We start from the raw sequence: 15,054 nt of genomic DNA, 5'->3' as shown, positions 1-15,054 counted from the left end.
CAACATCAGCGGTACCCGGAGAAATGTCGACAATTCATTGGTGTCAACATGATGTATTGTTAATATGGTCACTGTTGACATGCCAAGCATTACATTATGACACCTTAGGACAGGGGTGGCCAAACAGGGCCTTGAACCCCCAAACAGCAAGCCAAGTCCCATTATCAAACTGTAACAATGAAAACATCTCCTACCTTTACATTGTCCGGGCAGTCATTGGAGCAGATTCCACTGAGCACTATGGGAAGAGAAGAGAAGAGTTAAAGTCAGTACAGAGGTCATTGGCCACATTTATGTTATGCAAAACCGTTACAACATTTTTAAAAAAATCTACAATTAGCATTAAATAATTTTTCCCTCTAAAATTTGTAGCAGAATAGCTCGGGTTCCAATGTATACACAGACAGTGTTGACAATGTCTGAAACACATACTGTATGGTCAACACAAATATTTGCGGGGATAGCCCATATTTTTAAACTTTTGCTTAAACATCCACGTGGACCACGATTGGGACCAGTAACCCGTGCAAAGGGGCACCGTGCCTGAAGCGTGGCGAGTGTATACTTTTGCAATAGTTGTGATCACATACATCTAGCATTGTTACGCATTAAACAGCCCTTGACGGATACTTGCCGACTTTTCAGCTGCCCCCCGGGAGAGGGCAGCCAGCTCTGGTAGGCAGGGGGGGCCACATCCGGGAGTGGAAAAAGAGACGGTTCGGGGGCGTGGACACACGGAGGCTGCCCTGTTGGGGGCGTGCCTACAGCGTTGCGTCATTTTAGCTCCGCCCCCGCCGTGCAATGCCGGTATTTCAGGCATTGCACGGCGGGGCTAAAATGCCACGATCGCGGCATTTCACCCGCGGACCCCCCGCCGAGGGACACATTGCGGGAGCTGGGGGGGATATGCGGGAGGATTGCCACCCTTTCCGGGGGGCCGGGAGGGGGACCCGATTTCCGGGACCCTCCTGGCCATTTCGGGAGGGTAGGCAACCCTGCCTTGACGGTGTTGACGGGCATCTTTTTCCATTAAACAGTGTTTTAAGGTCCATAAACACTGGGCGACTGCCCAGCGTGTATGGACAGGGATGATAGCGGTCATCGCTGGGGGGGGGGAGGTAAGCTTTCTCCCTGATTGGCGCTGACGGAGGTGGGAGGACGGCTTTGCATAGCGCAGTGCTATGCAAAGCCGTCCTCAAAGCCGCTCATCTGCTGGTATTACCAGCAGATGAGCGGCTTTCCCGGCGATGATGCGGGAGCGCGCAGCAGCACTCACCACTCATCGCGGGGGCATACACACTGGGCGGCTTTGACCTGAAAGCCGCTCAAACCTGCTGTTTTGAGCGACTTTCAGCTCAAAGTCACCCAGTGTGTATGGGCCTTTAGTTGCTAAACAAAGAGAACAGAAGGCAAAAACAGCTTATGCAGATACAGCCGAAGTCACACACAGAATATAGGCATGCTACTTATCTTTTAATCAGCAGAAGCTGCTTGTGCAACCTTTTTGTTCCGTTTTTGCAAATAAGACGCATATTAATGGAAAAGTCTACAAAAAATAAAGTTGTGTAACGTGACTTGTAGCGCACGTAGGACAGATGTATGTGGATCCATCTGTAGGATAAAACATAGAAAGAGACGACCTAAAAAAGGTCTAAATTTTCCATGACGATTTTTGACCCTGTCGACCTACTAACGCACGTCCATAATATGGGGTCAAACCATAAACGGTTTTCCAGATCATCAGATTGTAATCGAATACATATATTTGGGGTGGTAACGTGGCATACACTGTACTGATCGCTCCCAAATCCTACAGCGTGAACCCGGGTTCAGTTTCTATATTAATGGGTTATAAAGGTCATCCTAATATATCAAGATAACCCGGGAATTAATTGTTTAATCAGCCGAGAAGCATCAGTGGTTTGAAGTGTTTGGAATCTGTCCGCAGGTCACATTGTCTGTTGCAGAGTGATTACACCAACAATGCATATTTATAACATAATTGTAGGTTTACTGTTGCCTCAAAGCTTCTATGAAATCATAAAACTAATGTGTTGAGTGGGTTATAATTTAAATCGCTATATCCCTATTGTACAGTTCCCAGGCTTTTTGATGAATCTTATTTAATAGCGATGTGACAAGAGATTATAGCAATTCTCTTAAACAAAGCACAGAAAAGGAAAGCGAGCTTCTTATTGCTCTGCCACAGTTTAACAACATTAAAGTGCACGTTACCATGTTATTACATAGATCTAACCAGTGTTTATATATCAATGGATATTGGCAAACGTTCTTAATGACTTGAAATTATATTTAGGGGTCTATGTACTAGGCATGCGGTCTGGATGGTGGCGTTCAATACACCGATGCCGGCAACACAACTGCAATCAGAAGACCGGCACTGGAACCTTGAAAGGGCTAGGAGAAGAGGGTTAGGGCACTTACTGAGCCCCTGTCATGATTCTCCGTATCGGGATGTCGTGGTCAGTCTTTTGACCGCCGGCATATCGTATGTATCCCATGTGGTAAACCTTGGAGAGAGATAACTTACCAGCCAATCACCTCCTAACTGCCGTGTTACAGGCTGTGTGGCAAATGTACTAACACTTGGAGAGAAGTAAAGTAGATGGAGAAAAAAAAAAGATAATTTGCTCCTAATGGCCACTTTTCAAAACATGGCATGTACAGTGACAGTTAGGAGTGAATTGGCCAGTAAATTATCTTTTTCAAAAACTGTGTATATCTACCACTCTGAAAAATGACAGTTAAGGGCTGATCCACTGGTACTTTAAGGCAGATTTATTAAGTTTGGTGAATTGATAAAATGGCATGTACATTATCAACCAGACAATAAGCTCCTACCTGTCAAGTTACAGACTGGGTTTTATTTATGATTTATCACATGCAACTCCCGGGGAGCTGCAGGCGGAGGGAGCCGGGGGGCGGTGGACACCGGCGAGGGAACCAGGGAACGGAAGCGGGGGAGGGTGCACGCGACCAGAGAGCTGGGCGGAAGGAGAGGGGGGCGGGTGGTGGTGGCACAGGGAACCGAGCTGGGCAGGGGCAGCACGCCAGCGGTGGGAGCAGAGGAGCATTTAAAAAAAAAAAAAAGCCCATACAAATGAAATGGCTGAGACCTCAGCAAATCAATGGCTGCCTATTCATTTGTATGGGCTTTTTTTTTTTTCAATTGCTCCACTGCTCCCGCCACTGGCCCATGCCTGGCAATCTGGTCCGGCTCCGGGCTGCACAAAAGACTTAGCAAATCCAACCTCCCGACTCTGATGCCCATGGGACCGCACATCGGGTTGGAGGAGAGGTCTACATGTGAGATTTGGAGTGAGTTCACGGACTGATTCATCCGAATATGGGTGAAATCGTGCCAAAATCGCATAATGTATGGGGCCTTTAGTACTTCGACTCCTTAGTCTGTACTCGAAGATAAGCCCCAGATTTCTCTTTTGGGCAGGCTGTGATTTTGGCTTCGCCCATACACTTCACACTATGATAAATAACACCACTATTATTCCATTAACATCTAGAGGAACAATGGGAATGTGGCACAATAATCCGTAAGAAGAATGTAAAATAGAGCAATGTGGATTTAACATGCGGCAATCTTCAAATGAGATTCTAAGGACTGTGATACATCTGTGTCCTCAGAGACATTGTTACAAGTATAAAGCCAAAAATATCCCTTTCCTTGGCCGATTCTGTGACCTTGGAAATCCAGAGCGCCTATTATCTCAGAGCGACAAAGTAGTGGCATGGCAACCGGCATTATCAAAGTACCAAGGCGCTATACATCGTGGCTAATTACCGTAATCTACTGTCTATTATTAAGGCAAGAGTTCTGGATGGTGAAACCAGACACCACCCTCTTGTGAAGTGTGGAGGATCTCTACGGGAAGCAAGATCATTAAATGAACAAGGAACATTTAAAAACGATGATGCCAACTGGCGATGCCGCTGAATCAGCCTTACAGCTGCATTTGCGCCTTAGCCACGAGGTTTCACCACAAGAATCTCTGATGAAAGACGTCCGCTCCTGTTTAACAGGCCAGCTCCAGGACGGATGTCTTTGGTTAATCATAACTTAAGGCTAACCTCTATGACCACTAGATGCCACTCAATGGATCAAATTACTCCTTTGTGTGCTAAAAGATCTCATAACAGTGAAAGCAATTTTTGCAGGGACACTGATCTGTTTCAAACTGGCTGGATATGGAGAGATTGAGCTGTGAAGACAGAGATTGGAGGTAGGAGCAGATAGGGACTAGGGGTGAGGTGGAGAAACTGTTGGGTAAAAACTGGCATAGCTCAAAGTGAAAGTACATTGCAGAAGCCATCACATAGTGCCAAGCAGTAGATTCTAGGCTGTAACTGCCTTTGACAGTCACAGAGTGGTTCCCTGTTGTGTCAGCCTGTTTTGGTGCTTACTATATAGAAGAGTGCGTGTTACTGAGCCAAAGGGTAAAGCTGGAGTGTTTATACATCTATAAATATATCCATCGCTCTGTCTCTGCAGCGGGCTGCTGTGCTAGGTGAGAGGCGCTCTGGCAGTTTGCAGACTCTCGCTAATACCCCTTTCACACTGAAAACCTGGGTCTAACCTGGATTATTGAACTTGGTTTCACGCCATGTTGCAGCAGCTGAACCGTGTCCGTTCAAACTGAAATCCCGAAAATGGATGATGGAAACTGGGTCCGGCTAACAGGTAACCACATTTTACACAATTCAGACATTTGTAACACCCTTTCTTGGCTGATGGAAGGAAATTGGACCTGTTTCCTGTCCCCTGGGATGTTATATAGGATATTTAGTAAACCGCTGGTAGTCATGAAGAATCACCCAGCAGGTATATAATCTTTTAAATACATTAGGGTCACTATGTGTTACATGTCCTTTGTCCTAGACGTGTGACAGAGCAGAACAATGAAGTAGAGAAATATTAGCTCTTAATACAATTGCTTAGAACAACCTAGCAGAAACTTGCAGGCTTTGATAGCTGCAAGTCTTTTTAAGTACTGTAGCCGGGATGCGGTCATTTGGTCTACTGCATTATGGTAGACAGTCATTAGGTCGAATCCATTAGGTCGACATGCTAAAAGGTCGACATGACTCTAGGTCGACATGGGAAAAGGTCGACATGATTCTAGTTCGAAAGGTCATTAGTTCGACAGGTCATTAGTTCGACAAGGTCATTAGTTCGACATTGTCTATGTCGACATTCACAAGGTCGACATGGAGTTTTTCACTGTTTTTTGAGCCAACATGTGCCGACAGGCGGTATTTCATGCCCTACCATCCACTAGGGTGTGGTGGGAGAATAAAATAGTGTGCCGAGCGTAGCGAGGCACCGTGCCCGACGCATAGCGAGCGCAGCGAGCGTTGCGAGGGGATGCAGTGCACTTTAAACTGTGTCCATGTCGACTGTGTTGACATTCAGGTAAAAAAAAACAGTGAAAAACCCCATGTCGACCTTGTGAATGTCGACATAGACAATGTCGAACTAATGACCTTGTCGAACTAATGACCTGTCAAACTAATGACCTTTCGACCTAGAATCATGTCGACCTTTTCCCATGTCGACCTAGAATCATGTCGACCTTTTAGCATGTCGACCTAATGACTTTCTACCATAATGCAATAGACCAAATGATCCCAACCCCTGTAGCCTTATCATGTATGCAGCAAACACTTCTAGTGAAGTTCATTTTAATGCACAATAATGTAGTCACGTTTTATATGGTAAGTACTTTTGCACATATGTTTTATGGATATATGTTGATATCCTCTTATTGTAAATTTGCAACACTTTTGCAACACTTATAGTGTGTTGCCTTCCGATGTTGACGATATAGTCAACATCGGATCGGAATCGGATGCAGATCACAAGGGTTTTAACCCTTGCGATCCCGATGCGCGTTCACGTATCGCAAGGCAGAAAGTCTTGTCTGCCTTGACTATATAGGCAGATCTGCACTATATAGTCAGACTTGTATGCAAATCGGGAGTGCCTTGCGTTCTGATTGCGATCCGATCTGATCGGGGATCGTATCTTAAGGCACATCTGACCGTGTGTACACAACATAAGACCACTGTTGTAATTGAAATAAACACGGCACTTTGTATACCTAGGTTGCTAGGGAACCGAAGCAGGGACATGGCGTCACTTCCGGGCGACCGGAGGACGGAAGGGGATGGCGACGTGACCAGCACTGACCGGAGCTCCTTCATAAATGGTGAGTGTTACATATGTAAAATTGTTCTTGATAAAAGCTCCACGGGCCCTGAAACGTTGTTGAAAAGACACTCGTATTGTGCATTTATTGGACCCGAGTGCCGCAGCCAACGTCCATTACATATCGCTGACTACCCCAGAAGCAGCATCGGGAGGGCACCGGGCGAAGTAATCACCACTACCCTGAGTGCCGGGGACCAGACCCACACACACATATATATATATATATATATATATATATATATATATATATATCCCCCTGCAGTTACCCATTGACCAAGTTTGTATTGCCTTTACTCTGTGTTTTGACAGTGTAATATTCTCCCATGCAGTTTGTGGCCAGTAATGACAAGTACAAGGGGGCCCCCCTGTCTAAAGTGCCCTGGCCCCCCAAATGCTTAATCTGGCATTTTCCTGGATGCTGATTTTCATCAGTACTGTACATGAGGCATTCATTTACTGGGCATTGTTAATTATTTTATCACACTACGGAATAATACCCATTAACCGGTCTGCAAAATGTTTGACAGTGCCAGGTCATTCCATTTCAAATAGAACAACTTGACACACAGGATGGTATTCACGTTATACACTAGATCAGGCATGTCCAACGTTGGCCCTCCAGATGTTCTGAAACTACACATCCCAGCATGCTTTGCAATAGTTTAGCATTCTCTAAAAGCAAAACTGTGGCAGAGCATGCTGGGATGTGTAGTTTCACAACATCTGGGGGGCCAACGTTGGACATGCCTGCACTAGATGGTATTCAGAGCCCTGGAATTATAATTGGTGGCAATAAACTGTGAGATGGGCAAACGAGGCAGTATTGTGAACTGTGTCCTGCTCGCAAGAATGTATAGAATGCACTTGGGCGCAGCTCAAAGTTCCCCACCAGTTAGCCAGACCGTGGTCAGCTTGGAGAAAAACACCTTCCTGCCCAGAGAAACTGATGTCAGAGCTTTGTACGTAGAGGCGACCAATTATCTTCTCTCACTGTTTCTCCACAGACCCTTAATACCCGCAAACATCTGTTTTCCTTATTTCCTGCCAAGACCAGAAGCTGGAGCCGGCAGAGAGAGTGCAGTGATTAAATGGAGATACCTCGATAAGACTCTGCATCCTAGCAGCCTTCAAATGTATTCTTTATACTTGTAGAAATTGCTCTTTTTTGGGGGGGGAATGTAGCAAAATGTAAAAAGAATTTACAAAATGATGTTAAATGCATTTTTTTTAAGCAACTCTAGCACGGGGCAGAAAGGCATTCATTTTATCACTGAATGGGTTTTAATTAATCCTATGCGCTCGGCTGGAGATGTAAAGCTGTTAGAAAGAGGCGACAGACAACGGGTGTATGAGAGGATAGAGCACGAGGCAGTAACCGTGTATAAGAGAGGAGAGGGAGAGCAAGAGGCAGTAACCGGGCATAAGAGAGGAGAGAGGGCACAAGGCAGTTCCTGGGTATAAGAGAGGAGAGGGAGAGCAAGAGGCAGTAACCGGGCATAAGAGAGGAGAGAGGGCACAAGGCAGTTGCTGGGTATAAAGGTGCCCATACACGTACCAATTACCCGGTACTTTTTGTGCTAAAATAGCATCGTTGTGCATGGGATGCGATGCTATTTTAGCACAAAAAGTACCGGGTAATTGGTACGTGTATGGGCACCTTTAGAGAGGAGAGAGAGAGCATGAGGGAGTAGCCGGGTATAAAAGGGGAGAGAAAGAGAGCACGAGGCAGTAACCGGGCATAAGAGAGGAGAATCTGATTGGTTGCTATGGGCAACATCCCATCTTCAACAGAACTCCCATCTTTGTAAATGTACCCCTAAGAATCTTATCAGTACGACTAGCAGGGCATGATGGGACTTGTCATTTTATAGCAGTTCAGGAGCTTTGGACTCCTAAAGCTGGTTTCAATAATCTACCCAGTAAGAAATGAAAGTCTGCGCCCGCGGGGGATCCCCCAGCATTACCCACCCAAGGTAATTTATCGTTCTTTCAAGTTTGCCAACCAGCCAACCATTTTTGGGAGCTGCAATCCAGGAATGGAGTCTGTAGATGTGTTTCTAGTAGGGAGAGAGGAATTCTGGGAAAATAATGGGGAGGTCTTACAGTCCGCCTTTTAAAGGTGTCGAAATTAATTTAAGGTTGACATAGTAACAAAATTTCAGACAAACAAGTTTAGACTTCTACAAAGGCTCTGTAAAGACAGAAGAGGGACGGCCGCTGCCAGAGTCGCACATACCAATAACTTTGACGAAGTAGGCGTCAGCTTCAAAGTTATTCAGCAAGACGTTTATGGCGTTGTCTTCAGTACCTTTACTTAGCACGATGATGTCCAGGATTCCCTGCAATACAACAAAGAACAATTACAGTACATTATAGCAATAACGTATTCGGCTGACACAAAGCAGAGGGGACACTGCATCCTAAAAAGGCGACATCTAAATATCTGCTGTAAAATGCCTGTGATGGAAGGAAAATACAGAACATGCTCATTACAAGGCTTTTAGCTATGTAAAGATCTACTTTCGGTCTTTTCTCTCTTTAACAGACAGGCTTCAGCAGTCCTCCCAAACCAGTCCTACCTCCTCTCACTCTGACACGGTACAAGGTTAAAACACTGAAGATTAAAGGAAAACTTTGTCCCCTTGCAAAATTGGAAATCGCTATATTTCCGATCCATTTGCAAACTCCGACCCATCAAAGTATTTTGTGCCAATCTGGGGCTTCCCCTAATCTGATCCAAAACCAGGTTGGAAGTGGTCATTGCTGACGTCAGAGACCCACCCGAGAAAACTGCGGCTACTTTGCGACATTTAGGCGTATGGTTAGTATTTTGTTGTTGTATGGCCCAAACATGCGCGATGCTAGTGCTGCACATGCACAGTCGTACAATAATCGCTCCATTCGCAAATTCTTTGATTAGCGATCCATGGTGAACCCAATATGCAGTGCTCCTAATATCAGGGGTCTGTGAGTGTGTGTGTGTAAGCGATCAGGTGACAGTGAGGCGCTACATCAGGGTATGCTTTCTTAAAGTATCATTTCACACAAGTGTACTTGCAAGTATACATGGAACGTAACCATAACCAGAAGAGATCATTTCCGATGTGCGTGGTTTCTAGTAATTCCGCATTATCGCCCACATCAAAGTAATGATTCTGTACAGACTGGCAGACTAAATAATTTAAGATCAAATTTTATTAAAAGTTACATGGACGAAACCAGTGTGTCGGAGATGCCGCTAATAAATGTATGCCATTAATTATTCAGAAAACCAAGTCTTACAAATGAGTCCTCTGCTTAACCTCTTGTGCGCTACTGACATGTCAGCCAGATCGCAGCGAGCTGGAGCCCCCGCACTGTCGAAGGGGTCAGCATACTGACCCAGGAGACAGTAGTCTCATGATCGAGTGTGAACGTGGCCTCAATGGAAAGACACAAATGCAGCTAGAACATTCTGTGTGTGTCATCAGGCTATTAAGCCCAATCTAATGCTCGTCAGTGGCTATAAACGACACATTGGGACCGATGTATTAAGCCTGGAGAAGAGATAAACTGGAGATAACCAGCCAATCAACTCCCAACTGTTATTTTTAAACACAGCTGATTGGCTGGTGCTTTATCTCCTTTCACTTTATCTCTACTTTATCTCCAGTTTATCTCTTCTCCAGGCTTAATACATCTGCCCCATTGGAAGAATAATGACCTGAATTACGGATAATGTATATTTAATTTAAAGGCACAACCTTACAGAAGATTTCGCATCTGTTTTCACTGCGGTGCTGGTTAAGATTGGAGATGAGGAATAGAGGGCAAACAATGGACACTGCAAAATCTAAAGTGTCAAATCAAAAACTTCACCATACAGCAATTAATCCAATAAAAAAAAAAAAAAAACAAGAACAACGGTGAATGGGACCAACTGATCTCGTGTTTGGACAGCAACTGTGTTAAAGTGCAAAGAAAGTATTGAATGACCAGCTATGGTGTAAAAAAGTTAATGACTGAAGGCCAGATGTATCAAGCTTCAAAAAGTGATAAAATGGAGAGTAATAAAGAGCCAGCCAATCAGCTCCTAACTGCCATGCTACAGAAAAGTGACAGGTAGATTATTGGCTGGTTGTTCATCGCTCTCCACTTTATCACTTTTTGAAGCTTGATACATGTGGCCCTTACTCTTACAAGTACAAATACATAGATCTTCGTATAATCGAAGGACCCCCCCTCCCTTTGGAGTTTGAATGTCTTCTAGAAATGTATGCTAGGAGGCCTTTCCTCCATTAGTGGTGATCTCTGCGAACATCTATGGTTACAGCTGGATAACAAGGCAATCTATCTGATACAATCTGGCCACTGCTTCTATAAATTATGACGGATTGGCCAAAGTTCCAGCCTAATTGAGTCGTTTGCTTTCATTATCTCCTCTGGTTCCCCCAGTCTGACATTAGAGTTAATCTGGGGGCGGGGGGGGGGTGTGTGTGTGTGTGTGTGTGTGTGTGTGTGTGTGTGTTTGCCTTCGTAGGGAGAGGGTTGTACGGCAATGAAAAGTAGCAACAAGGGATCTCACATCTTCATAAACGTCAAAGAATGTCGCCACCGCCGCGTCCTTTATTTCACTCAGGTCTGGGATCTCCCAATGGACTTCAAACACCCTGGAGCAAGTGCTGTTGGTACAGGGGACGTTCTCCAGGAGGAACGCTTGCTGGTTGCTGAAAGGGAAAGGACAGGTTGATGAGAGGGTCTGCTTTATCACGGTGCAAGCAGAGACCATGCAAAGACAATGAAACATGCGTGCATTTACTGTACGCTGGTCTTCGTGCGCCCTCCTGCCACTTTTACTAAGCATTCTGCTATACGGTAGCTTGGGTGTGGATTAAAAGGTCTACAGCATCTAGCTCGGCACTGACAAAAGGTCGACATGCACCAGGCTGATACAAGCAGGAGGACAACAACATTAGCTTTCATGTTTTCTTGTTGTCAATGTCGACATGGAGCCCCAATTGGTGTAGTGCTTCGCTCAGCAAACTTTACCATCTAAAGTATAAAAAAGTCCAGAAAATGGAGAAAGCACTTTGAAAAACAAGTCGGCCATGTTGACCTTTTCTGCTTGTGTCGACATTTTGCCAACGACAACCTAGACCAGTGGTCGCCAACCCTAGCCCTCGAGAGCTACCAACAGTGCACATTTTCCAGACAACCTAGCTGCTGCACAGCTGCACTCATTAATCACTGACACACTTTAAAAGATACACAGATGGAGCTAATTAGCTCACTTGTGATTCTGTGAGGAGACCTACAAAACATGCACTGTTGGTAGCTCTCGAGGACTAGGGTTGGCTACCCCAGACCTAGAGACTGTATATGTATCGTCGGATAGCCCTATGGTTTTGTGGCCGCTTTTCTGCAGCTGGTTTCTGTTATTCTTGCTAATAAATTGTGCAAACATTATCTTGTATATTATTTGCTTAATTAAGCCAACAATTTGGATTTATGGCAAATTACATTTTGGGGAAGAGCAAGTCCAACAGATAGTAAATGATTCAAAAACACTTAAAAAACCTAATATTTAATGTTACAGTAGATCTGGGAGCAGGGCAGCAGATACACAACGGTGAGCAGCTCTGTACACAGCGCTCCATCCTGTACAGCCTTCATATTCGTGTTTGCAGATCGTTTTATTAAACCATGCGCCCTAGGATATACAAGAGAGCTATTGGGATTTCGGAGGCACATGCACTGCTGTACTCCTGGATGTGCCGGCCTGTAACTGGGGCTCTGCTTAGATACTGGCTTATTCACTTATAGCGTTACCCCAGCACTAATATTAACAACAGTAGCCGCCCACATTGATTAACCCTTTGAGTGAATTTGTCAACATTGGTGTGAAAAACATTTCATCATAATGACCTGTAATGTTACCTTATATAGGAAATATCACCTTTTTTACACATTTTTTATTTGAATTTATATAACAAATGAGAGCGACGCCGGCATTTTTAGCTGATATTTTGAACATCTCACACAGATGTTAGAATTTAAAGGGTTAATATATACTGTCTCCGTATCCCGTCTTTATACACCTGTTCTTTTTATGCCGCATGGCACGAGATGCCTGGGGCGACACATGTAGCGGTTTTCGCGCCATTGTCTTTTTCTTCGAAGTTTAGCATTTTTTACAGCCACTAACAAGTTGCTTATAGAGCCCTAGGCAAGTACATACATTTCATGTTGATTCCATTAAATGAGCCACTGAACCTCATCAGTTACTTCTTCAGGGATGGTAAAATACGCTGTTCGGTGTTACCCAGCATATCACATTCTACTGCGGCTCAGTTACAAGGTAGTAAACATTATATTATATATATGTGGTGCCTTGTGGTGCCCGATGTAAAAATTATTCAACTGAATCGGGACCTAAATCCAAATAAAGCAGTATTCTGGCATTACTGTAATTATGGTATGTGTACTATTAATGATGGAAGAATATTTTCCAAGAAGGCTGCCAATTACTCTGTGGCTCCCTACGTGGTGGGCAAGTAACCAGTCCGAACAGGCCAATCAGACCCGCCTGACACATTAGGGCTATTTCAAACGCTCCGGCCGGGCGGGGAAACCCCGCGCGGCACACCGTAGTTAATAATGGACACAATTGTGTCCATTCACACGGGACGGCCACAGCCCGGCCTCCAGGTTGCAGCCGGATCCCACCACTGCATACCTCCCAACTGTCACGATTACAGCGGGACAGTCCCGATTTTCAGGTCCTGTCCCGCTGTCCCACCCGTGGCAGGCATTGTCCCGCTGCGGGGGGTGGCAGTTGGGAGACCCCCCAATCTAGTAGAATAGACACTGTGCGCATGCGCACAGCGTCTATTCTCGTATGAAAATGAGGTTGAGGCTAATTAGCATAAGCCGCGCCCTCATTTGCATACACCCTTCACCCCTTTTGGGCGCTCGCACGGCTTCGCCGCGCGAGTGTCCCTATTTCATCAGGACTGAAGTTGGGAGGTATGCCACTGGAAAGGGCGGCTGCTGGGCTGTGGCCATCCCCACCATTCTAAACTCCTGAGTGCCGCACGGCTTCTTGGCCGTGCTGGGTTTCGCCGCCCGGCAGGAGCCGGAGGGTGTGAAGTAGCCCTTAGGGAACTTCATCCAGATTCCAGAAGCCACATCACACCCTGAGAGGGCGGAACCAACCTCTATTAGAAGAGAGTGTCTAGGGCAGGCATTGGCAAACTGCGGTCCTATAGCTGTTGTGAAACTACACATCCCAACATGCCTTGCCATAGTCTTAGAATTCCCTAATAGCAAAACTGTGGCAAGGCATGATGGTACTTGTAGTTTCACAACAGCTGGAGGGCCATAATTTGGCCACGCCTGGTCTAGGGAAATAATGTATTTAAAGGTTACTTCTCTTCCAAGTGAGGCAAGAGTCTTATAAGAACAAGGTGTTTTTATTCCACTTATCCCCCAATAATGTCACTAAACAGAAGTGTCTCAATCTGTATTTGCAATTACAAAAATGCTGCTGATTTAGTTCTCTCTCTAAACTCTGCTTGCAGTGTAGCCCGGGGCCCAGTCGTCAAAAGATGAATCGTTTGCTTCGTGAAGTACTATATATAGATGGGTGTAACACACTAGCAGGGTGAAAGCTGGAAGCATGTAAGAAATCTGTTTGTGGCTGAAAAGAAATTGGATTGTTGCTTTGATCATCTTAGTAGAGAACTCATGGTTTAAAAGGACGCTCAGTTTATAATTAACGAACCTCACTGCTGAGGCATGAGGCAACGTGTATCCCACAACAAACCAATTGTCGAAACTCCACTATCAGGTTGCTTGTACTGTCCAGCGCAAATCCTAACAAAAGGAATTAATTCCTTTTATTTTCTATATGAGGCAACATGTGCCTCATCCTACGATTGAATCAATAGTTTCAGGCGAACTATTAGCTCACTATTGATTAAGAACATTAAAAAAGCTTGTTCCACTTATTGCAGGTGACAACTAAGGGATAAACCACACATGCTGCTGTACCTATAATGGGTGCAGGGTTAGGTGGTGCATATGAGTCTCTGCACCCAAACATATACGTACGTACCTCTTTGAAGTCTAGTACCAGCACTGCAGAAATCACTGTGAAAATGGCGCGACCACCATTTTGCTGGAGATTTATGTACTGTATGCATACACAGTAGAGGGGCGTCCCATCCTCCCAGTGACCTGCGCCTATATAATAGACTGTTCAATAGAGCGCAGAAACTTCTGTCCAGGGCAAAACTTTCCCCATGCAAACAAATGGGTTAAACCCCAAAATGGAGGGTCTCCACTGTATCGTGTTCACATTCCAACGAACACGTAAAATAATTAGGACCACTGGTTCCCGGAATATAAAACAATAGTTTTCCAACAGTCAGAAAAACCTGCACTTGCGCGGGTGCCGTGTCATTGAACAATATTGTTTGCAAAGGAGATCAAGGAAAATCGTTGACGATATCATTCAAATACTATATCATCTAGTGTGTATGGGGCTCAATTGCGATTTTGTTTTTTAAAAAACACAGCTTGTAATATGGGTTAGGAGCCGACTGGTTTATACTTGATCTCTCTGAAAGCTTTGATACTGTAAGTCTACCCCTCGGTTCTTGGAGCCACACTTGTCACATCAGTTCAGCCAAAGCTCCGGTGACAGAAGAAAGCTTGCATGCCCCTACTCACCATCAGACACGTTTGTTCATTATAACAGTTATTTTCTTTTTTTGAAATAAATGAGATTGCAGAGCAGGCGGATTTATCATGCTGCAGATCCTGTA

At 44.9% G+C, this 15,054-nt stretch overlaps 1 protein-coding gene and 1 long non-coding RNA gene across 2 annotated transcripts in view; one reads left to right on the top strand and one right to left on the bottom strand.

Moving 5' to 3' along the window:
* ITFG1 (integrin alpha FG-GAP repeat containing 1) overlaps positions 1-15,054 on the bottom strand; it is a 159,760-nt gene that overhangs the window by 48,485 nt on the left and 96,221 nt on the right. The window contains exons 11-13 of the mRNA XM_083164991.1: positions 10,812-10,953; positions 8,484-8,586; positions 195-238 (exon numbers count right to left, since the gene is read on the bottom strand). Coding sequence (XP_083021117.1) covers positions 195-238; positions 8,484-8,586; positions 10,812-10,953 — 289 coding nt within the window. The remainder of the gene's footprint in view (positions 1-194; positions 239-8,483; positions 8,587-10,811; positions 10,954-15,054) is intronic.
* Positions 4,468-7,458, top strand: LOC146045881 (uncharacterized). Its single transcript, XR_014465653.1, has 3 exons — positions 4,468-4,717; positions 6,142-6,245; positions 7,252-7,458. It is a non-coding gene; the product is annotated as an uncharacterized LOC146045881 (long non-coding RNA).

The sequence above is a fragment of the Crinia signifera genome, chromosome 11, assembly GCF_055691185.1.
Source record: "Crinia signifera chromosome 11, ASM5569118v1, whole genome shotgun sequence".
Lineage (NCBI taxonomy): Eukaryota > Metazoa > Chordata > Amphibia > Anura > Myobatrachidae > Crinia > Crinia signifera.
This window is presented reverse-complemented; position numbering and strand designations above follow the sequence as displayed.